At 36.7% G+C, this 24454-nt stretch overlaps 2 protein-coding genes across 3 annotated transcripts; one reads left to right on the top strand and one right to left on the bottom strand.

Moving 5' to 3' along the window:
- Positions 1 to 8048: 8048 nt before the first annotated feature.
- On the top strand, positions 8049 to 10811 carry LOC122046792 (ER-phagy receptor 1-like). The gene is made up of 5 exons (XM_042607667.1): positions 8049 to 8525; positions 9271 to 9345; positions 9525 to 9664; positions 10215 to 10352; positions 10460 to 10811. Exons 1-5 carry the CDS (start codon positions 8270 to 8272, stop codon positions 10670 to 10672), a joined length of 822 nt encoding a protein of 273 aa, XP_042463601.1. The 5' UTR covers positions 8049 to 8269; the 3' UTR covers positions 10673 to 10811.
- Positions 10812 to 18640: 7829 nt separating this feature from the next.
- On the bottom strand, positions 18641 to 21709 carry LOC122046791. 2 transcript variants are annotated; one of them, XM_042607665.1, is made up of 2 exons: positions 20781 to 21709; positions 18641 to 18805 (listed from the first exon to the last, which is right to left on the bottom strand). In XM_042607665.1, exon 1 carries the CDS (start codon positions 21449 to 21451, stop codon positions 20831 to 20833), a length of 621 nt encoding a protein of 206 aa, XP_042463599.1. In that variant the 5' UTR covers positions 21452 to 21709; the 3' UTR covers positions 18641 to 18805; positions 20781 to 20830. The 2 variants fall into 2 exon arrangements, with proteins under 2 accessions (XP_042463599.1, XP_042463600.1); XM_042607666.1 differs by lacking the exon at positions 18641 to 18805 and adding an exon at positions 18812 to 20570.
- Between the last annotated feature and the right edge of the window lie 2745 nt (positions 21710 to 24454).

The raw sequence follows: 24454 nt of genomic DNA, 5'->3' as shown, positions 1-24454 counted from the left end.
TTTTAGAAGAACTTAGAGAGGACATGTCTACTTCACTACAGGACAAGATGAAGTACCACAAGAGACCGCAACACGTGTCGCACATGATACACAACCACGCATGCCTCGTCGTAGTGGGAGGGTTGTAATGCACTGAAAGATTCATGTTTTGGGAGAGTCTTGGACTTGATCCGGGTAAACATGAACCCGATCCCATAATATGAAGCACTCCAAGATATAGATGCGATCTTGGCAAAAGGCAATGAATTCGAAATAGAGTCCATGTACTCTAATAAGGTCTGGGAGCTTGTAGAACCACCGATGGTGTAAAAGCCGTTGGATGCAAGTGGATTTACAAAAGGAAAAGAGGGATAGACGGAAGGTAGAAACCTTCAAAGCTAGGCTTGTTGCGAAAGGGTACACTCGAAAGAGGGAATTGATTATGAGGAAACCTTTTCACCGGTAGCCATGCTTAAGTCTATCCGGATACTCTTATCCATTCTGCTCATATGGATTATGAGATTTGGCAAATGGATGTCAAGACGACTTTCCTTAATGGAAGTCTTGAAGAGAACATCCATATGAAGCAACCGAAGGATTTATTGAAAAAGGCAAAGAGCATCTAGTATGCAAGCTCAATCGGTCCATTTATGGACTGAAGCAAGCTTCAAGGTCTTGGAACATCCGGTTTAATGAAGTAATCCATCATATGGATTTATTCAAAGTCCGGATGAGTCTTGTGTATATAAAAGTGTAACGAAAGCGTGGTGGTATTTCTTGTACTATACGTAGATGATATTTTGTTAATTGGCAACAATGTCAAGGTATTATCGGGCGTAAGGGTATGATTGTCCAAACAATTTGATATGAAGGACTTAGGAGAATGTGCACACATTCTTGGGATCAAAGTTATAAGGGATCGCAAGAAAAGAATGTTGTGTCTATCCCAAGCTTCATATATAGATACAATCCTTGCTCGTTTTAGCATGCAGAACTCCAAGAAAGGTTTCTTACCTTTTAGACATGGAGTAGCTCTATCTAAAGAGATGTCTCCAAAGACATCAAAAGAGATAGAGGACATGAAAGCAGTTCCTTATGCTTCGGTGTAGGAAGCCTAATGTATGCAATGCTATGTACGAGACCTGATATCCGTTTTTCGTAGGCATGGTCACAGATATCGAGTAACCCTCGACAAGGACATTGGACTGCGGTAAAGCATATATTAAAGTACCCGAGAAGGACTAGGGATTATATGCTAGTTTACCAAGCAGATGATTTGCTCCCTGTGGATTCAGATTTCCAATCGATAGGGATAATAAGAAGTCTACATCAGGCTATGTGTTTACTTTAGGAGGTGGAGCCATTTCATGGAGGAGTGTTAAGAAATGCGTTTCGGACTCAACCATGGAAGCTGATCTGAGGCAGCTAAAGAAGCGGTATGGCTCAGGAACTTTCTAATGGACTTAGATGTGATTCTGGTTTGCCCAAAATCATCACAATTTATTGTGATAACAGCGGTGCAGTTGCAAACTCGAAGGAACCACGAGCCCATAAGGCAAGTAAACATATAGAGCGCAAGTACCACTTGATAAGAGATATCGTGAGCGAGGAGAAGTTGTCATCGCCAAGATTGCATCACGGATAACCTGCGATCCTTTCACTAAGGCCCTTCCAAAGCTTTCGATCGGCATGTGGAGGAATGGGAATCGGATGTATGGTAGAAGATATGGCGACTTAGTCATTAGTATAAGTGGGAGATTGTTGGAGTGTATCGAGAGCCTAAGCTTTGTAAACATTCATTATGAATAAAGAATCACTTTTGGTCTAATTATCTACATTTGTTTGTAGTTGTTCATTTAATTTATATTGTAGATAACATAGTATGTGGTGTCACATACTGATGATGTTGTTATCAGTACCTTATAAATTATAAACGGTAGCTCACGACCAGAATGGAAAGGAACAAACCATTAGAAAGTCGTATTGTAATTAGGTATTAGTTTATCTTGACTATATAATTACACTAGTACACTCAGAGTGTATTGAGTAGGACCATTTGAGGTCGTTCCTTTTATACTGACTTTATAAAGGAACAAAGACCTCAGTTATTATGGAAGTGTGTGCTCTTAATCCTAATATAATAACAAGCACATATGTTTGATATTTATTTCTTTAATTTATCAATGGGTGAGATTTAGTTCGATGAATCAATAAACCCGATAAATTGGGAAATGGTATCACTCATAGTGTGTGTTGTTGATTATAGAAGGAAACTGTGTCCTAGTGATACTAGGTTGATAATGTCCTCAAGAGGAGCTCATAAAGATTGTCATGTTAAACCCTGCAGGTGGACTTAGTCCGACATGATAATAAGGTTGAGTGGTACTACTCTTGGACTTAGATATTAATTAAATGAGTTGTCAGTAACTCACTTAATTAGTGGACATTCGATATCTTAAACACAGGGAGACTAACACACTCATAATAAGAAGGAGCCCAAAAATGTAATTTGGGATTGGTGCGGTAGTTCAATGATAGTTCTCTAGTGGAATGAATTATCATTGATAAAATTAAGTTGTGTGTTCGGGGCGAACACAGGATGCTTAATTTTATCGGGAGACCAAAACCAATTCCTCCTCTCGGTTCCTATCGTAGCCTCTTATTTATAGAGTATTATACCCACATATACCCACCTTTTATACCCACCTAAAGGGGGCCGGCCAAGCTAGCTTGGGAACCAAGCTAGGGCCTGGGTTTAAGGTGGCCGGCCCTAGCTTGAACCCAAGCTAGTAGGGCCGGCCATAATTAAATAAAAAAGAAATTTAATTTTAGATTTTATTATTATGTGGAAGATATATTTTAAAGAGAATTAAAATTAAAATATCTCTCTTGTAAAAGTTTTACAAAAGATTAAAGAAAGAGATTAGATCTCTTTCCTTATTTGTAGATTGGAGAGTTTTTATTTTCTCTTTAAAATTATTCACATGTTAATAAAATTAAAATTATAGATATTTCCTTTTATTAACCATGAAGAGATTTTAAAGAGAAATTTTATTTTTAAAATTTCTGGAAACAAATAAGGAAAGTTTTAATTGTTGATTAAAACTTGTCCAATTTGTTTCCTCTTGATGTGGCCGGCCATCATTGTTTAATTGGGAAATATTATTTTATTTTTCTCAATTAAATCATGTCAAGGAAATTAAGGAAAATTTGTTGTAATTAAATTTCCTAATTTACCTAGGCCAAGGAATATAAAAGAAGGGGTGAGGTGCCTTCACAAGACACAACATCTATTATTCCTCTCCCTCTTTTGCTCCTTGGTGTGGCCGGCCATCATCTCCTTCTCTTCCTCTTGTGGTGGCCGAACCTCTCCCTCTCCCTTGGAGTTCTTGTGGTAGCCGGATACTACTGAGAAGAAGAAGAAGAAGGAGAGAAAGCTAGCATCTCTTGGAGCTTGGTTAGTATTTTGTTTTCCTCCTTGGTGAAGTTTCCTTTGTGGCCGAACCTTGCTTGGAGGAGAAGAAGGTGGTTGGTGGTTTCTCATCTTGGAAGATCGTTGCCCACACAACGTCCGAGGTTAGAAGAGGAATACGGTAGAAGATCAAGAGGTTTTTCTACAAGGTATAACTAGTAATTTCTATTTCCGCATCATGCTAGTTATTTATGGAAATAATACCAAATACAAGAGGCTTACGTTCTAGTATTTCGAATATGGTTTTTCGAAGTTGTGTTCTTTTGTTTGTTTCTTTCTTTTCCTTGTGATTTGATTGTTCTCTTTGGTTAACCTAAAGTTATTTTAGGAAATTAAATATTAGCTTTCTATTAAAGGTTTTGTCTAGTCGGTGGTGGTTGCTCCCATATCCAAGAAGGTCATGTGCCTCGCCACGTCAGTACTGGGAACCTTTTATGGAAATTGATATTTAATGGAATTAATAACTTAAGGAGACTTGGGTCGAACGTGTTAAGTTCCGCAGGAGATCCAAGTCAAAACCTAAAAGAACAAATAGATTAAGTTTTGGATCAAACGTGTTAAGTTCCGCAGGAGATCCAAAATTTAATTTAAAAGAACACATGGTAGCTAGGAAAAGGTTCAGACCTTTGTACAAAATTTTTGTACAATGGAACCTATAGGCTTTCTGAGTAGCAACCAACAGTTCTACCTCGTATGATTCTCCGTCCTACATTTTGATATTATAGTTTATTTAAATATAAATCACACTTTCCTTCATGTCGAAGGTCCCTTCGTATAGCGTGATAACTTCTCCTATATATCCTTGGTGCTTTTGAAGGGTCCGACTTAGTTCAATTCTTCTTTGGTCAGGTTGCATTGCATGGTTTGAGTTGCATTAGCATCGGACTCAATTTGTCTCTTAGTGACATTGTCCCATTTGTCACAAGTGAGTGTTACTCCTTTGATGGCGAGGAGCGTGAATCCAGTCTGGATCATGATCTACATTTCTCCTTGAGTCTTCAAGTAGTACTCCATTCGATCCTTCTAGTAGCTGAAGTTCTCGTCTAAGAAAAGAGGCGGGTGGATGGTATTGTAGCATTCTTGATAGGTCATCAAATCAAATCTGGCACACACAAAACTTAACGAGAAAAAAAATATCTCAAGACTAAGTCTTGGATTGGTAGTGTGGGAGAAAAGAAATAAGATGAAAAATATGTCAAGTGGTGTTGCACAAATTTTGAGCAATTAGAAAAAAACTAAAAGATTTGTCAGAAGAGGTGATTGCACCAATTTTGAATCAAAGCGAAAAACTCAAAAATAAAAAAAAACTCAAACTCAATTTCAACCAATTTTGCTTGAATGATGGTTTCATTAATTCAAAGCGACTTCACTCTGATACCATTTGTAAGATCGAAAAAAAGGTTAGAGGAGGTGAATAATGCATGTCACTTTTCACATTTTTGAAGAAACTCGAGAGATAACACAACGGAAAATAAAGTAAAGAGAACATGTACAAGGCTAATACCCTTCTTTTTACTTGGTTTAGAGCACGGTGACTGCTAGTCTGAGGCCTGCAATCATTGATCACTTTCATTGGCAATTCACTAAGATGATAACAAAAGTATTTCGAATATAATGCAAATACAAATGTTATCAACAACTTAAATGAGTAACAACTTTGGTGTTGGTTGTCGGAGCAATGTTTGGGCATCATAATGAAGGTTTCAAAGCAGTACGCGAGTATGGAAGTTGTAGGAAAAATAATGATTTAGGTGTTAGTCAAAACTTTCTTTTATAGCCCTTTTCAGGCGTCTAGATCCCTTCTAGGCACCTCAATCAAGGCTGACATGATGTGACCCGGTGAAACTATATTCTTCAAAACTTATCCTAACTTAGGCGTCTGGATCCCTTCCAGATGCCTAGAAAATGACGTGCTCAGGCTATTCAGAAGCTACCACCTCATCCTATCGTATCTTCGGGACTTTCTACTATACGTCTGATTCTCAACCCGTCTAGACTTCTGTCTGGTGTCCTCTACCCTTAGGGCTTCCTGCCTAGTTTTCTCGACCCCTAAGACTTCTGCCTGACGTCCTCGATATACTAAGTCTTCTGTCCAATCCACTCGACCAGGACTTCTTTGTCTAGTTGCAACTAAGGCTTTCCCTTTACCTAATGTCCATTGGCTTTCCCTTTACCTAATGTCCATTAGGACTTTTGTCTTATCTAGTATCCAGTCAACTTAACCTACTAGATTATCTGGTGCTATCTGCACCAATAAAATCCTTAATTGACTTAGAAGCTTCAAATTGCACCAATTCCAGGTTTTGCGGATTTTTGAGGTAGGACTATAATCGAGTCGAGTCGAGCTCGATCTCGAGAAAACTACATAGGCTTGACTTGAGCTCGATCGAGCTTGTGAGTTTGAGTTTGACTTGGAAAAGTAAATTAAAAGCCTGTTTAAGTAGGGATTTGAACCATAGACCTCAAATACACCAAATGACATGCTCTAGCCACAAACTCCTCCTTAACTTATTCTTCATTTTAAAAGTAATAATAATTTTAATTATTAAAATATTAAATTAACCTGGCTTGATAAGGCTCGACGATCCCTCGAGCCAGTGTTAAATGAGCTCGAACTTGGCTCAAATGTTAAACGAGTCGGCTCGAGCTCAATCAAATTCGAGCTCGAGTCAAGCTTTGATCGAGCTGCTCACGAACAACTCATGAGCAGCTCGACTCATTTACACCCCTAGTTTCAAGAAATCTAAATATGTCCACTATTTTTTTTTATCTCCTCTAATGGAGGTCTAGAGGTTTTAAAACAAATAAATTCAACTTGAATAAAAATTTATAGGTGAGAAAAAGAGAGAGAGAGAGATTTGTTTTGCACGAGTGGAGAGAGACAAAGAGAGATGGAGAGATGTTGAGATTGCATATAGTTGGCAGGAGGGGTAGAACGGGATGACTAGATAAATTAATATGACTTTTAGTAATTATTAAAATATGATACGTCTTTTGGTCAATTCAAAAAGTTACCTGCATCTTTGATTAATAATGGTCCTAGGCATTCTCTTAATTGATTATGGTGTTGCGGTAGGACATTCAGATTGTTACTCAGGCATCTATGGTTCGATTTACAGCTATGACACATTTGTAAGAATTTTTATTCCAAATGGGGAGTGTAATCAAAGGATGCTGAGCTCCTGGACTGCTCACTGAGTGCGCTTCCCGATTTACCTTAATGATCAATAGAAAAATTATATGGGACTAGACCGATCACCCTTAGGACTAGTTAATAAGACTAATTAAATTTATTATAAATAGGGTAACAAAGGGTAACTCTTACACCACCCCTTATTATCAACCAAGGGAGTAAATTTTAATAATCGAGCAGAATTTAAGTAGGGATTCTCTGGTCCACTTTTAACAGATCAAACCCTAGTCCACTATAGTGATTGGAGAGATTTAATGGTCCCCATCTGTTTAGCAGGTGAGGATCATTGAATCCCTCTAATCACTGTCCTTGATTTGACGGACCAGGATAGACGGGATCAGAGAATCCCGTCCGGAGAAAAAAGATAATTGTATTTATCAAATAGGTAATTGCAAGACGATAAAAGATGATCAATTAGATTAAAATCAAACAAATTAAATTAAATTTTATTTGAACTAATCAAATTGATCATTTTTTAATGAAAATTAAATAAATCAAATTAATTTTAAAAAATTAATTATTTTTTTATCCTATTAATTATTTTTCACCATTAATTATTGATAATAGATAACCGAGTCTACCAATAATACTAAATATTTTGAATCTATTTGGGATCATCAACTAATAAAACATAACAATCCATCCATAATCTTCGATTCAATTTGATGGATTAAATCAATATTTTAAACCTTAATTTCCGATTGAAATGGATTAATTTGATTTGATTAATATTTTATTTTATTTTTTATAATCAAAGACGATTATATTTGCCCCAATGTCTCCACTGGCAAGTTACAGACATCTAACCAGCTGATCCAGTCCGTGGGGGCTCCCCAATACCTCCATTAGCAAAAAAAAAAGAAAAAAGGTGGAACCGCCATCCTAGCGGCCCCCTGATCCCGACCCCATAAGATTCCAGAGGGAGTAAATCACGGTTAATGCTGGGTAGGATAGGTGACTGGGGGTCGAAGGAATTTTTGACGCAGCAGACCAGGATTTTATCCCCGAGTGTAATTGGTGATCTTCGACCTCACAATTTCATTGACAAACTGCAAGCACCTAACCAACTGATCTAGTCTGTGAAGACTCCCCAATACCCCCACTGATCCATCTCAAGGAGGTTATTTTTTATAATCCTCACACAAGAGGAGGGTGGCCGAGCAATCCAACATCCTAGTCATTAAAGAAAATATTACATATTAGGCTCGTAGTCAGGAATCCAATTAGGGTCTGGGCATCAATATTTTACTGTCATAAACAACAACAACAAAAATAAAACCAAAAAAGGAAATTTACAGACAATCCTATAATCCGAACCTATGAGCAATTGACCGTTTTGTCTTACGGTAGAGTAACCAGCAAGAACAAACAAAAAATCAAACAGTCTTTTGGTCGTGTGATTTGGTGGCACACGCAACAAGCCGCCCTCCTGACTTTTTTCCGGAAAGACGTTTCCGTCACGAATCTCCCAACCTCTTCCGAGCTCCGGAAGCAACAACTTCTCTCCCGATTCTTACCACAAATCGAAACCCTAGTTCGGACTTCCGCACGTCGAGGTGTTGTTAAACCCTAGTTCGGAATTTGATCCTCAGTTCTCCCTCTCTCTCTTTTCCCCTGCTTTTACGATGAGCGATCTGAGGGCGATCTGCCGCCCCTACGCCGCCATCACCTCGATCTACAGCTACAGAGGCCAAGGAGGCCTCGCATTCTCTCCCTCCGCCCCCGCCCGGAAGTCTGATCTCCAGATCCTGACACCCTGCCATGCTTCGTCGCCGTTCGTGCTCGAGGACCACGCCAGGATGGGGTCGCGCGCCAGCTCCAGGCGGACGCTCACCAGAGTCTCTGACTGGAAATCGGAAAAATCTCCATACGAAACCCTCGGTAATTTTCTCCAACCCTAGGGGTGCAAATGAATCCAGCTAGCTTGAAAAAATGATTGATTTGTATTCAAAATAATCAAATTCGAGGCTCATTCGAATATATTCGATAATTTTTGAGTCAATCCATAATATTTTATTCAATTGTTTGTCGATTTTTGTTCCGCTGTACACAGCTTTGGTTTGAATTTGCTTAAATTAAGTTCCAATAACTAAAACCGAACTCAAATTTGAGTCATTTCAAATTATAGTTCGATTTTGCTGGAGTGAATGAGAAAATAGTGATTTTTGTTTGAATTGAATCACGGATGGATATAAGGACTTAAACCCTCATAATTTTTAATGTGGATGGATTTTCCTCTTACCATAAATATTGTTGTCAGTATTGACATATAGAATGAGGCTCTTTTATTCTTCGTTTGATTAATCAGTTTTTTCAAAGATCTCTGAAATTGTAGAATGAATGATTTAATAATTGAATTGAATATTCAATTCTTCTTTTAACAAATTTCATTTCAAACCAAATTCGAGCCAAACTTCTAATTGAATTCAAATATCCCACTTATTGTTTGAGCGCTCGGAATTGAATATTAATATTTTTATCCTATTCAGCTTGATTCGATTTGTTTGCAACACTAATCCAAACGATTCTAGTGATATTTGGATTTCTAAACATTCAGATGCTTTCTTAGATTATTTCATCATGGATTTTGTATGTTTCTGATGGTGGATATCTTCTCAACTTGAAGAGCTGGAAAGGGATGCTGATGAAGAGAACGTAAAGGCTGCTTACAGAAGATTGGCCAAGTTCTATCACCCAGATGGTATCCCTCTCACCTCTATCATTTACAAATGAGATGATAAACAGTATGGAACCTCCAGAATCTTGTTTGAATTTCCTGACTTGTTGCAATCTTTTTCTTATCGATATGAAGCTAGATAATATTAGTATTTTGTCTTAACTTTTCTCCTCATTTTTAAATATTTCTCTTCTCTTCTAAAGTCTATGATGGAAGAGGAACCCTCGAGCGAGGAGAAACAGCTGAAGCTCGATTTATCAAAATCCAAGCTGCTTATGAACTTCTAATAGATGAAGGGAAAAGAAGGCAATATGACAAAGATCACCGAGCCAATCCTATGAAGGTGTGCATTGCACAGTTAATGTGTTATTAGTTATGCGAAGATCATTAATGACTGTTTTAACCATCGAAAGTTAACAAAATGAACCATGAAACTGCCATAGTAAAGTTGAATTGTGAGAGAAACATGACCACTATAAGAATTGAAGGTGTGCTATGGCCCAAAGCAACAATTGAGGTATAAAAACATTCTAGAGATTGACAGTGAGACCTTATGATCATGGATTCGAGTCACATACAATAGACTTAATGTGATCCGATCTTTCCTTAGGATCCTATCTTGACGTGAGTTTCGTACACCAGACCGTCTTAATCTTGATTCAAAAGTGAGTGTTATCATCAATTCTTGTTAATGGAAGTACCGTAAGAAGATTTATCTGAATAAGTGGAAGTCATTCTCTGTATGAAGGTCAATTTCGTGAATTTGGAGAATGAGGACTGGATTTTGTGGTTGATTTTTTTTTTTTTTTTTTTGCTGATGAAGATGAGTCAATGAAAAAGAATTATATTGTTTCTTCTAGCCTGATGAAAATTTTATTGTTCGCACCTATCAGGCTTCTCAGGCATGGATGGAGTGGCTAATGAAAAAGCGAAAAGCATTCGATCAACGGGGAGATATGGCAATTGCTGCTTGGGCGGAACAACGGCGGCACGAGATGAACCAACGAGCACGGAGGCTCTCCCGATCTAAGGTTCACAAAAAACAGATCAGTTTTTGCAAGAATTCACATTCAAGCAACTTGTTTATGATGAAACACACTACAATGTCGGTTTTGTTTGAACAACAAATGCTTTTCAGATTGATCCTGATGAAGAGAGGAAGATATTAGCCAGGGAAAAGAAGTCGTCGATGGAGTATTTCTCCAGCACCCTGAAGAGACACACATTAGTGTTGAGGAAGAGAGATTTGATGCGGAAAAAGGCAGAGGAAGACAACAAAAGGGTAATCGCTCAACTTCTAGCTGCAGAAGGTCTTGAACTAGACACAGATGACGATGATGAAGTTGTATGAATTGATTTTTTCCCTATCATATGGAAATTTGTTGTACATAAACTATTCAAGTTTTTCTCTAATGTTCTTGTTAGATGATAATTTTGTTGGAAAAAAAATATGAAAATGAACAAGGTGGAAAGGAAGGAGATTCCCTTGAGCATAGGTCTTTAGTCCCACATTGATAGGAGTGAACAAAAATTCTGAACAAAAATTTGATTAAACTAAACAAACTGATCGAGCCAATCAATTTTTTAATTTTGACTCGATTAATTCAGAATTTCAGTTAATTCAATTAAAAAATTGATTATTTCAGTTATATCAGTTCGATTTTGATTTTCAAATTTCTTATTCGATTAAATTGAAATAACTGAATTGTTCACCCAAACCGGACTTAAATCCTACGTAAACTCAAAAATCCTTAAGCTCCTAACTCTGTCAACAATCTCCTCTCTCGCCGTCCATGCCTTCGACTCTCGCCACTGGATCCCCTTCGTTGCTCTTGTCATCAATCATCTACTATTCCATCGGTCCGACTTGCTCAACCCATCCTCCTCTTGTTGATGTCTCGCCGAACCTACAACTCTGCATCTCCCTCCTGTCGCTGTCTCCTCCCTGCTTAGCCCTTCCTCCTCCTATTGTCGAGCATCTTAACTGGTATTTCCTGTTGACTGCTTAGCCCTCCCTTTTCCTATCGCATGTACTTTTGGTCCCCTTCAAGTTATTGTTTCTTGTGGTTTTCGTGATCTAATTTCATTTGTCTCGACTCTTGAGAATTTTTTTAGTTGTTTTTCAGATAAATGATTTTTTTAGTGGAAAGCATGCGAGCCAAGTGTTAAATTTTAAAACGGAGTAGAATATCATGCTAATTAAGATTGAATCATTAAATGGTTTATTAGCATCTAAATGAATTTAATTCAAGTCTATTTGACAAAGCAGAGGTGTTGGATTGGTAGTTTGGTACCAAGTCTATGTGTGCATTTGATCTAGGTAACTAATAAAAGCCTATAAAAAAATAGACAATGTAAGATGAATGGTACATAAAGTCCTTGTCCTAAGATCTCTTTTTGGCTACTCGAGGGTTGTTTCTCAATTTTGATTCACATGTAAACAAACATCAGACAAAATCGATTTCATAGTGGGGTTAAAATTATTTTGGCCAATTTAATTAATCAATATTTATCAGATAGATTTATTTATTTTTTATAAAGAAATTCAATCAGTTTGGTTATTTAAAAAATAATAATTTATTTAGGTTCAGTGTATTTGACTTGATTCGATTTTAACAAAATATTCATCCTCACACATTGATAGTTTCATGACAATAAAGTTGATTTATAATATGTCACAAACATTTAAATTGTGAGTGTATTTATGGGAAGAAACTCTCTTTTACAGGCATCCACATAGGAGTACAAATTTAGTGTCCAAATTATACTGAGCCAAGTTAACTTGTATGTGAGTACGACTTACTTGCATCCATCGAATACTGGATCAATCGGAGTAAAATTTGCTAAGCGAATCAACATATGTTTTATTATATGAATATTTTTACTAACTATTTAAGTGTGTAACGGATGCATTAATCAATGATTAATGAAAAATCTGTAACTGGCCGAGTGAAACAATGACGTTTGGAACTCTACAAGTAATGATAATAAATGGTCATTAATCGGTCATTAAATGTTGTCATAGGTCTAAGCTCGACCACGGACAGAAGCAAAGTAAACACGTAAGCATTTCACCTCGGTTCCCTTTACGTGTACCCACTAGACTGTTCTTCGTGATAGCGTTTAGGCACTAGCTCATCACAATCAACCAGTATTTGATTTTATACGTGATTTTATTATTATACTTGCTACGTAATTTTGAAACATCATCGGCGGGAGACAGATCTATTTTAGGAAAACTATGTCAAATACAAGGCCTCGACTATCATATCATATCAATAGGAACTAACTCAGCAGCTCAACTTTCTCAGCTCCTAACTCAAACATCTCAACAGATTAGTCAAGTTGAAATCCTATAATTTTTAGAATATCTTCTATATCAACTTTTATATGAATAGAATGATAAATCTGATACAACTATATGCAAACAAAAAAAAATTAAAAAAAAACAAAGGTACTTAATTTTAAAAAAGGATTAAGATATTAACTCTTTTATCATTCAAATTGAATGCTCACCTGGAAGAATCGAACTCCTTGTGAAAAATCATGTTGTTGATTTGTCTCATCTGCTACGCTGCTCTAATCGTCCTCCGAATAGAACTCTATAATCTCCATTAGATTGAGCTGAAAAAAGTGGGCGGAGGCGGCGGAGCGCTCGTGGAAAACCAGCCACAGCAAGTGCTCGAAGAGGATGGCGTCGACGTCCACAAAGACGGATCTCGTCATGCGCCGGAGACCTTTTCCGGCCGGCCGCATCAAGATCCGGAAGGGGACTAGCTCGAGCACGAAGCGATCGACGAAGAAGACGCGGCGTTCCTTCCCGACCACCACGCGGACGGGCGGCTCGGCGGGGGCGCTGACGGGGAGGAGGCGGCGGTAGCGGAGGCACGAGCGGGAGAAGGAGGGACGGAAGAAGGGGCAGCATCCTCCGGAGGCGGCGACGGGGTGGATTAGCGATTGCATCGGGCCGGAGGGCGGAGGAAACAGAGAGTGAAGCAATCGAATTGCGAAGGGGATTTATTTAAAGAAATTGGCCAAAAAAAATAAAGAGAGAGAGACGTTGGGATGTGATGATGTGGTGGGGTCATATTCTAGAAAATGAGCAATTATATTAAAAAAGAATATTTTATTTTATTGTAATTTATTTATTCAGGGAAAGATTTGATCTTAAAGACTTAAGCATAAAATTTTAGAATATTACTTTTAGATATTAAGGCAAACGGGATAATCCTTCACATAAAATTTAGCATGGTAGGTTAAAATAGACGAGTTGGAATCATTAATTTAAAAGAAAATAAAATACAGATTTTCAATGGGCAAAACTCCAATGGCATTCCAAATTAAAAAGGAATATCAAATGAACATCTTTTTAATTAAAAAAAATTCAAAAAACATCCCATCAAATATTTTATCTTCCTAATCCAATATTATAGTAGGTATTGGTAATTACTATAATATATATAAGCTATCCAAAAACTACTACAATATTATTTTTTATTTTCAATATTATTGTAACAGCTACAACGTATAAAAGTTATTTTATAGTTGCTACAACTTATAATACCTAATACAATATTATTATAGTGTTGTAACAACTATTTAGTAGTTTCTATAACCGTTTTAAAATTATTTTGATAAAATTTAAATAATTTTGAATAACTTGATAAAAAGTATTTTGATATAAAAGTATTTAAATATTAAAATTTAAGATTCAATATTTTAGGATTTAGAATTTAAGATTTAGCTATCGATATGTAATAGCTACCAAGTAATTATTATACATTGTAACAACTATCAGTAACTGCTACACAGAGTCATCCCTTGTTGTTTAAAGACCCTAGACAAAACTATAAATCATGTCCCAATTTTATCTTCAAACCACTGCTTCTTTCAAAAAGAAACTTTTACATCATCCACCTAAAAAAATAAGGATAACTCATTGAAATGTCTTCGTGATGTACTTTTAAAGGCAAATTCATCAATAATAGCATCATATTTAATGTTTTCTAAAATATTTTTTTAATACATAAAATTGATAATCCATTTAGCCCATATTGAGTCATTGTGGTACGCAAATAAGATTTTATTAATTTTAATTAAAAAAAAAATCTTTCTATCACAAGTATTTTCAATAATATCCTATAAGCAATCTTCATATTTGGAAATACATCCATTGGTAACACTACTTAAATGGAAGATTATTTTTTATTTGTTTCATAAGATTCACTTAATAACATTACTTGCAAAACTTGTGGTTCTAAAAATATATATTTTGCATCAATATCAGAAGTGTCACCATTTCTTGAAGTACTTTCAAGATTCACATAAGAACTCGTCAATCATGATCCAATAAAACTAATTTTATAACATCATACAAGAACCAAAATATATCCCTTTCAGTGTTAGCAATCTTATAAAATATCTCTTTCTTCAAAATTTACATTTTGTAGAAAATACCGGCTCAATTTCCATATCAGATGCTATGTTTTTTTTTACATCAACTATAAAAAAAAATAAAACCATTTTCTCTATATTTTTTTAAAAAGGAAACAAGATCATACAATTATTTTATAACAACATCAAGATGTATATCCTCTTACTATAATTTTTTGCTAACTAAGTTAATTTTATACAATATCATGTCAAATAACAAGACTTAATATAAATCCAAAACTTGAAAGTTCACCAGATGCTAAAGTTTCAGCATCAGACCAAAACCAGTTGTATCTTCTACATTTTTAAATTCTAAGAAGTACTCTTCTATTTTAATTGGAGTCTCAAACATCTACACATTTTAATATGAGTGTCATTTGTTCTTTGTGACTTATATCTGGCATACAATCAAGAATTATTAAAAAATATTTTACCTCTTTTACTTTTTTAATTATTGTATTCTTGACTTTAGAGGCTAGAATAGATATTAACTCATTTTGATTTTTATAAGTAAGATAATGATAATGAATCTTTTTATTTTGAATGAGTCAAAAATGCTCTTACATTATTGGATCAAAATCTACAATCATTTCAAGTAAATCTAAAAAATTATCATTACCATCTTCATAAATTTTATCATGTGTACCATGAAATGCTAAATTATGTAAAACAAGACATTTGACAACAACAACTATTCCTTACATACCATGTTTCAAATATTTTGTATCATTTTTAATTTGTTCTTACATGTCTTTATCAATTGTCAATGTTTTCTTTAATCTCATTTGTAATTCAACAAAAGCTCTTAGATGAGTGAGGTGTTCAACACTATTTTTGTGTTGTTTAAGTTTATCACATAAATATTTTCAGTCATTAACTCTTTCTCTTGCTAAATTACTTTTGGTGTGTATTACTTTAAACTACTTACAATGAATACATAATACTTTATCCAACTCCTTCGAGTACACTAACCATTTTCAATCATGAGTGTCACCATTTGGTAACATTTGAACATAGTAATATGAGAAAAAAGTTGAGATTCTTTATCTAAAGGAAGCTTGAGAATATTTTCTCTTTTAGGACCTCTTTCCATGAGTAAATCTCTCATTTTTGTATCAAGATTATCCCAAACTCCTGAATCAAATACGTTCAAATCATATCTAGGAGTTGAACATTAATATTCATTTGTATGATCATCATCACAACAATTATCAATATCTTCAATTTTGTCAATTTCAATTTCATCGAAATTATTAAAATATGTATTCTTTTCATTCTCATTTTCTACAAATTTTTCATTTTAATCACTTTTGTTTCTCATAAATTCTTCATTTTCATCATTCTTGTTTTCAACAAAATCTTTATTTGCATTTGATTCATTCATTAAAATCTGAACTAAGCTTTTCATTGTGTTATGTGATTCTTTACTAAAATATTTATTCAATGAACTTTTTAAACTTTGGACTATCTTTTCTTCTTTTCTTCTTTTTTCTTTTATCTTTTATCTTTTTTGATATCCAAAGAGTTGTTTCATGATGATAGATAATCATGAACAATAAGCAATAAATAAAGAACATTAAAACTTGAAATATAATTTTTTTCTTCAAGATAGATAATCATGAACAATAAGCAATAAATAAAGAACAATAAAACTTGAAATATAAAATTTTTTCTTCAAATCAAAATCAACTTATATAAGACCTCACACAGATATCCTACAAGTTTATAAAAAAAAACACAACAATTCAATTATTTAGGAGTTAGAATCTTATTTGTGCAATTAAAGACACAAGTACATTAATTTTGTTAATAAATTAAAATATGAATATACCTTAAAACAATAGTGATCAGATGAAAATCAACAAAAAGTGGATATGCTTTCCTTCTCCTTAAGATTTAAGAGTTCATTGAGTTGATATAACTGAAAGCAAATAGTTCGTAATCATGCAATTTCTAAAAATGATAAACATGAAAAAGCAGATATGAAGGAATTATAATACAGAATGACAGAAACAAAATATGATCAATAAGAAAATAAAAAACATCGTTTACCAACAAGGGAGCTTCGTCGTGACAAGGGAGGGCAGGGCACAATGGGGAAAATCAACAGGGAAAGCAACTTTTCGCTCTACAAGTTTAAATTCAGAAAGAAAACTTGCAAATCAAAATTCAGTTAGTTCTATCCTTTAAAAGTTTTTCCTATCTGAAATTTATGTTTATCGGCAATGGAGCTTTATCACTACAAGAGAGGGAGTCGGGAGGCACGGGAAACCCTAGCTTTGTTGCAGCGAGTGAGGGAGGCTCAAGGGAGGGTGCGGCGAGGGTCGACATCGTGGGGAGCTTTGTTGCAAGTAGCTTCATCGCGTCGAGGGAGGGCGCAGTGAGAGAGGGCCAAAAAACCTAGATTCACGGGAGAGTGGGGAGAGAGAGTTTCACTAAGGAAGGACACATTTGAGAGAAGGCTCGTAGTCGTTACAATGAGGGAGAAAGGCGTGGCGAGGCAAGGCTTCAACGAGGAGAATCGTAAGGGCAAGAGAGGGCTAGGGCTTCGACGAGGAAAAGAGAATAAAAAATAATTTAAGAAAATATTATTCAGAATGGACCCTTGGTATTTTTGGGCCCTAGGTAGGATCCCTAATAGCCTTGGCCAGGGCCATCTTTGTTGCTACAACATAAAAAATTATCTATTTCACATTAATCAAAATAAATCATAAATTTTAAATCTTAAACACATTATAGCTGCTACAAAATTAATTTTTACACGTTGTAGTAGCTAACAACGCTTGAATAAGAGATATTTGGAGAATAAAATATTCGATGGAATGCTTTTTGATTATTTTTGAAAGAAAAAAAGGCCTTTTATTTTTTGCTTATTTATAATTTGTTTCTAGTGGAGTGGCTTAGATAACCCCTTTTTTATGGGATCAACTTAGTCCAAAGGTAAAGGCAAATTGGCCGGATAGGACCGGAGAAGGTGATGTCTAGCTAAGGTTGGCAAGAGAGGTGGAGGAGGTGATGGCTAAGGTTCGCAAGAAAGACTAAGGGCGTAACCCTATGATTCATAAAAGAGGTTGTAAGGATTAGCACAAAGATTTGCTAGAGGGAGACATTGAGGTTGGTGAAAGAGGTCAAAAGGTGGGGTGACACTAGAGTCGAAGCTTGCAAAGAAGCATAAAGGATTCATCCATGGAGTAAAAGCAATATGAGGGGACGTGAATGGTGGAGAAGAGGTTTGGTTGTATGGATGTAAATGAATTAGATAGATACGGTTCACAATAGAGATGAAGAGAGCAACAGTCACGAAAGAGTACAAAAGTTTATTAGTAAAATTTCTCCCACTTCTTAATCATTTGATGGTCGATTATAAACTGATCCCGTAATTTATCGCCTTTCATATAATCTATGGATGAACTACGAGGAATGCCTAGGATGAAGATAATCATCTTTTATTATAACAACAAAAGTTCACTGATAGAGAGGTGACCTAGAGGGAGTCATTGAGATTAGTGAAAGAGATCAATATGGGTGACATTTGAGTCACAATTTGCAAGAGTGTAGGGTCGTTGGTAGGGCTTGTCCATGGAGCGAAGGCAATTCGAGGGGGCTAGGGTGGCGGGTAGAGTTGGAGAGAGTTGGGTTGTAGAATTGTAAATGAAATAGACATGAATAACTTATTTATGTTGACTAATTAGTTATGAAAACAAAACCTTGAACATTAGTGAGAATAAAAGTTAAATACATTTATTTTTTATTTAAATACATAAAAATATAGTAATTTATATATTTTATAATCTTAAATTATATATATATATATATATATATATATATATATATATATATATATTATAATAATATAAGTTTCATATATTAGATTAAAAAGATTCAATTATAAAAACAACAATATTACCGATTAAAGTTTAACTCACTCTATAAGATTTTTAATAAACAATTCTAAACAAACTCAATAAAAACAAAAATAAAAAACAATTATATGTGGAAAAAGTTGAAACCGTAACCTTGACAGTCCTACCAAGACGGGCCCCCACACTTCCTGAAAGAGGATAAATCATGAGGATTCGTTCAACAACAGTAGCGAATACATGAAGGAGTGATGCAACCAACAAGGCATTCTGCATTAGTTAAAAATCGACCCTGGACTTATTTGTGACAACATCCCTACATAAATCATATGTGTTAGCCCGAGCGAGCAACAACATAAACAATTATAAACACAAGCAAAGTTGTCTCGACTCACATACACCCCTAACTAAGATAGGGATCATAAAACCCCTAAAAACACCAATAAGCATCTTAGATTCCTCATATCCCATTTAAGGACAGTCTAATGCATTAAGCTCTCATCAATATAGGTCTTGGAGAAAGTCCGGATCAAGCTCTCATCAATATAGGTCTTGGAGAAAGTCCGGATCAAGCTCTCATCAATATAGGTCTTGGAGAAAGTTCAGATCAAATTGAATCTATTATACGTAGTTTTATTCTACAATGCAAGAGTTATTTTTATTACTCAAACTTATGATCACACGATAATAATTTTACCATTGTACTAAAACTCTCCTTAGATTCCTCGTATCCCACTAAATGCTAAAAATATTTTCTAAGAAATAGATACATCTCAAGTAGAACAAAACCCTTAGTAAATGGAAATTCTCATTGGCAAAAATTTTACATATGCTTTTCACATATTACTTGGTTGATCCTAAATAATTTATATAAAATGATTCCAACATAAATGTTCCATACCACAAACAAGTTTATCAATGGCCAAACAAACTAGGATGGATCTTACAAAATGAGCTGCAATTCGAACTATATTGGCTGGAAAAGAGCTGTTTCTTTGTGTATCTAGTTGGAGCAAAGGTGAACTTGAAACCATCACCTTAGTGATCCCTTCAGAGCAATCCCACACTCTCTGGAAGAGGATAAATTATAAGAGACATTGGTCGTAGTACAATGACCCTTTCCATGGGAGAAGTCAAGCATCCAGCAAAGTATTTTACATCCTTCTTTACATATCTAGTTGATTCATACAGTGGAGATCAAGATGAAGGATCAAATATGATGTGGCGGGAATGCCAAGAGCCATGTGACAGATCCAAGACTTGATCAACACGAAGCTCGTCGATCGACTCAAGTCAGAGCTTGAATCATGTCAGCTCAACCTAACTCACAACGAGCTCAAGTCAAACCAAACTTACTCTTCAGAGTTCAAGCTAAGTGAACTCGACCCACGGTCGAGTTCAACTCAAGTCAATCTGACACACAACTGATCTCGAGTCTGACCAATCAAATCACTCCCGAGCTTGAATGCAACATGATAGTTACGATGGAGCCTATTACAGAAGGACATTTCTTTTTTTTAGTTGACACCATGTATCTAATTTAAGTCAACTAAACCTAAGATGACTAGCTCACTTCCACAAAAGTTAAGGGTGCATCCTTTGATGTAGAGAAAATAGATACATATGTCCATTGAGAATTATGATCACCCTTCACTCCCTATATAAGGTAATCGTGACATAATCGAGAGGTACATTGGACATTACGTACTATTACTATTTTCACTTTTTTATTATTTTCTCCCGTAAACTCTCCTTGAGTGTAGAAGGGGTCTCGCCAAAGTCCGTATTGGCCTCCTTTCTAACCCCTTTTTCAATAGTGCACCGGAGAACTTGCATTGCCCGGCACGACAACTGCCGCTCGACAGAAGCTGACCTGAGAGGAGCTTATCTGATTCACATCCAACCAACCAAAAGAACTCGGTTGTGGACACACCAAGAAGTCACCTCTGATCTCGACTGGATCAAATTGCATGTTCCTCAGTGAGAGGATGCAAAATTTGTAGATGACGATAAACAAACAAGAAAGGTTTTTTGGAGGTTCCATTCGAATCCACGTTTTTTTGTTATAGACAGATTCGTATCACAATGTTAGGAACAATTTCAGGTTTCAAATCCACAGGAACGCAAAACTTGCAATGGGATCGGATCGGATTGGATGGTACGTACCTTCGAGAGGAGCGAAACCCTAATCGACGCCTAGGGCTGTGCCCTTTTGCTCAAAATCCTCTCGGCGGCGCGCCGCCCTTCGCCTCCGACGTCGTTGAGCCATCGGCCATGGAGAGGCAGTACTTGGAGATCTCCCGGAATTTGGGCACGCTCCGGAGATCCACCTTGGTGCCGTCCTTGAGGGTGATCACCAGATCCCCCCACTCGCCGATGAATCTGGGCACGATCTGGACGTCCTGGATGGACGAGTAGGGGAAGTCGCTGCGGTCCTGTCCGGTGAAACCGGAGATGACGGTGACTCGGCGGTCGGTGAAGCGGTAGCGGAGGAAGAAGGCGCGGGAGACGGCGGCCAGGGTGAGGGGGAGCCAGAAGAGGGTGAACCCTAGGAGGAGGTTGGCGACGAGGTCCCCGTAGTGGGCACCTCCGTCGAAGAATACTTTTTCCTTCTCCCTGGCCTCGCCGCCGGATGATGAGGTGGTGGGGGATTTGGGGGAGACAGTCCGCGACGAGGAGGAGGAGGAGGAGGAGGCGAAGAGCTTTGTGGTGGTTGGGGGGCGAGAGGAAGGAGTGGGCTTAGAAGGGAAGGAGGTGTGGTTTAGGGTGGGGAGGAGGGGTTTGAGTGCGACGGAGGGCGGTGGAGACAGGAGGACGGCGGTGGAGGCGGCGACCATGGTTGCTCGCTGTTGTTGCCGGGCTTATCCGTTTCTGGGAATTGTATGGTTAAAGAGATGTTTGGATTGGCTGTGATTTGGTGGCTGAGCTGGCCAAAGATGCGCTGCAATTATTCTCCATTGAGCTCCTCACCCTAAAAACGACATCAGTAGGTAAGGTTTCTAGGCCACCTTGACCCATTGTTGCCGGGCACCTTGAGGTCGGATGAAATCATAGGCTTTGGCAGTCCCTTCTTCACGATGAACCATTTGAGAAATTTCGTATTAACTGCATCATGGACATATAGATACCCAAAAGATTAGGAGATGTTTTGTAGACCAAAGAAAGGATCGGACAAATACCATACAACTTGTCAATGACTCCACATGGACATGGTAGAGGAAGGATCAATAGCCAAAAACATTCAACTCTTTAGAGAACCGACCTGACCAACTCCAGCTTGCCCGCAGATGATAAAGTATGCTTTGATCATGAGATTAGTTTCTTGGCCACCGCATAAATAAATAACTTGTAGTTTGTGATAGGAAGTTTTCTTGTTACCAAAGGGATGCCTAGATAGCTAAATGAAAAGGAACCTTCTTGAAAATCTGTGAACTTCAAGAGTTCAGCTCTTGCCTATTATCCATCCCTGTAAAATATACATTTGATTTGAGGAGTTTTGGCCCGCAGCCCCGATTTGTTATCAAAATCTTGTAAACAACCCATAATCACCACCCAATGGTGGACTCATCTGCTCTTGCAAACAAAAGAAGATCATCGGCATACCAAGATGAGTTATTTGAGTTGCTTCACACATAGGGTGGAAATGAAAACTCGGTTACTGAGAGACAATTTTTAGTAAGTGCAAGAAATACCTCAAGACATAATCCAAAGAGTAGGGGAGAAAGTGGATCGTCTTGTTGTAAGCCACGCTTCCCGCTAAAGAAACCATACACCCCTTCATCGAGACCAATTGAATACAAAATGCTATTGAGTTACATTCTGAAATCCATGAGAAAATTATTAGAGAAAATCATAACCAACAAAAGTCGTTTGTAAGAAGTCTCAATTAACCATATCAAAAGATTTGGGGAGTTCAACCTTGATGATGCAGGATGGAGAGATCCTTTTACGCGCTTATTTGCTTAATAGTTCTTTAGCAAGTTATATGTTCTTGGCTATGAACCAATCACAAATGAAAGTGACCTGAGCTGGGTCCAACAACCTATCCAAAACGGGTTGCAACATGTTGGCTATAATTTTTACAACAACTTTGTAGAATATCATACAACATGAGATGGGTTAAACCAGTGAGTGACTTCAGGGGGCATGTTCCGCTTCAGGAACCAACGCAGTGAACATATGGTTCCATTGTTTCAGGAGGCATCTAGTAGCAAAGAATTCATACACTGCAACCTGCACATCCACTCCGACTAAGGATGCAAAGGAATCAAGCCAGTTCGAAAAATATTCGATTTGTATTCAAAATTATCGAATTCGACTCAAACTCGAACATGTTTGATAATTTTTTTCAGTTGAATTCAAATCTATAATATTTTGTTCCATTGTCCACGAGTCACTCGCAAGCCGAATTTGAATTGAGTTCTAATTATTTTTGCACAATTTTAACTTAAATTTATTCAAATTAAAGTTTAAATTAAATTCAAATTTAAATCATTTCAAATTATAGTTCAAATATGCTTGAATCAATGTTACAATTCAGATCAAATTTGAGCTCAAATTTTAGTTTCAATCAAGCTCGAACTAAAATTATTTATAATTTTGTGTTTTGAATTGAGCTTCGAATAACATATATATTTTTCAAGTTCAAACTCAAATATCAATATTTCCATATTATTCGGCTAGATTCAATTTATTTGTACCGCTAACTCCAACAATGTGGCAAACATATTTGTAGAACTTGGCATTGTAACCATCCTGACTTGAGGCTTTGTCGTTGCCTATATCAAAAACCACCTGTCGTATCTCTTCTTTAGTGATCAGCATGACCAAATTATGATATTGGGCTGTTGTTAGACGTTGCCCTGGTAGTTGGGTGCTATCCGTGGCCAAGTATGGATTTTTTACCTTAGCAGCTCTCAAAAATGTGTCACAAACTCCACTGCCACTTTTTCTGTACTAGTTGTTTGCTCCCCAGATTGCTTCTTGTTGGTCTTTTGTTCTACTTCACCAAATCATGAAAAAATTTTGTGTACCAGTCACTCTGTTTGAGATAAACACTCTTTGTCATCTGCTAGTAGAAAAGTATTTCCGCCTCCGCAAACATGGTAGCATATTGTCTTAGTTGTCAATAGAGATTCTTGTGCCTCCTCTAAGGTTGTTTTAGCCCGATGTGCCTACTGTGATATGTGGGAGAAACATAACTTGTACAATTGCCTCAATGATACTTTCAACCGGGAGAGTTTCGTCTTGAGAGAAATTTGTGCAGTCCCATACACAATTACACATCTTCCTCCCGAGACACAACAACTAAACTTTGATAATTCTTATGCAATGTCCACATGTTATAAAACTTGAAAGGGCACTGAGGTCATTGATGTCGGTCAAGTAATGAAACAATAACACATACATGATCGGAGAGACAATCCGATGGTGTGAATTTTGCATAACTATTATAATCTGTGAGCAACCAACATAAGTTAACCAAAACACATTCCAGTTTACAAGAAACAATACCATTTGTCCATGTAAGGAGACATCCTATTGATTGAAGATCCACCAGCCTACATTGGTGCACTAGAACCTCCAAGTCATGTAATTCATAATTGATCACCGGTTGCCCACCTTCTTTCTTATGCACCGATAGCAAGGAATTAAAATTGCCCGCGATCAACCATGGGTCTAGAATGTCTTCCCCAAGCTTTGCAATAGAAGTCCATAATGGCCGCTGGAAGACGATAGAAAGACTAGAAAGTGGCACCCAATGATACAGACGCACCCAACAATGTATAAATTAATCTGTCATCAAAAGAATCTCCAAATCTGCAAGCTGCATATCCCAC

The sequence above is a fragment of the Zingiber officinale genome, chromosome 2B (genome assembly GCF_018446385.1).
Source record: "Zingiber officinale cultivar Zhangliang chromosome 2B, Zo_v1.1, whole genome shotgun sequence".
Taxonomy (NCBI): domain Eukaryota; kingdom Viridiplantae; phylum Streptophyta; class Magnoliopsida; order Zingiberales; family Zingiberaceae; genus Zingiber; species Zingiber officinale.
The sequence above is the reverse complement of the archived record's forward strand: the minus strand, read 5'-3'. Positions and strand labels throughout refer to the sequence as shown.

What these genes read in the sequence shown, in the direction of transcription:
- LOC122046791 (XM_042607665.1), bottom strand. Translation starts at nt 21,451, where the DNA reads ATGGTCGCCGCCTCCACCGCCGTCCTCCTGTCTCCACCGCCCTCCGTC.
- LOC122046792 (XM_042607667.1), top strand. Translation starts at nt 8,270, where the DNA reads ATGAGCGATCTGAGGGCGATCTGCCGCCCCTACGCCGCCATCACCTCG. An exon ending in ATCTCCATACGAAACCCTCG is followed by an intron (nt 8,526 to 9,270) that starts GTAATTTTCTCC and finishes CTCAACTTGAAG; the next exon opens with AGCTGGAAAGGGATGCTGAT. An exon ending in GGAGGCTCTCCCGATCTAAG is followed by an intron (nt 10,353 to 10,459) that starts GTTCACAAAAAA and finishes AATGCTTTTCAG; the next exon opens with ATTGATCCTGATGAAGAGAG.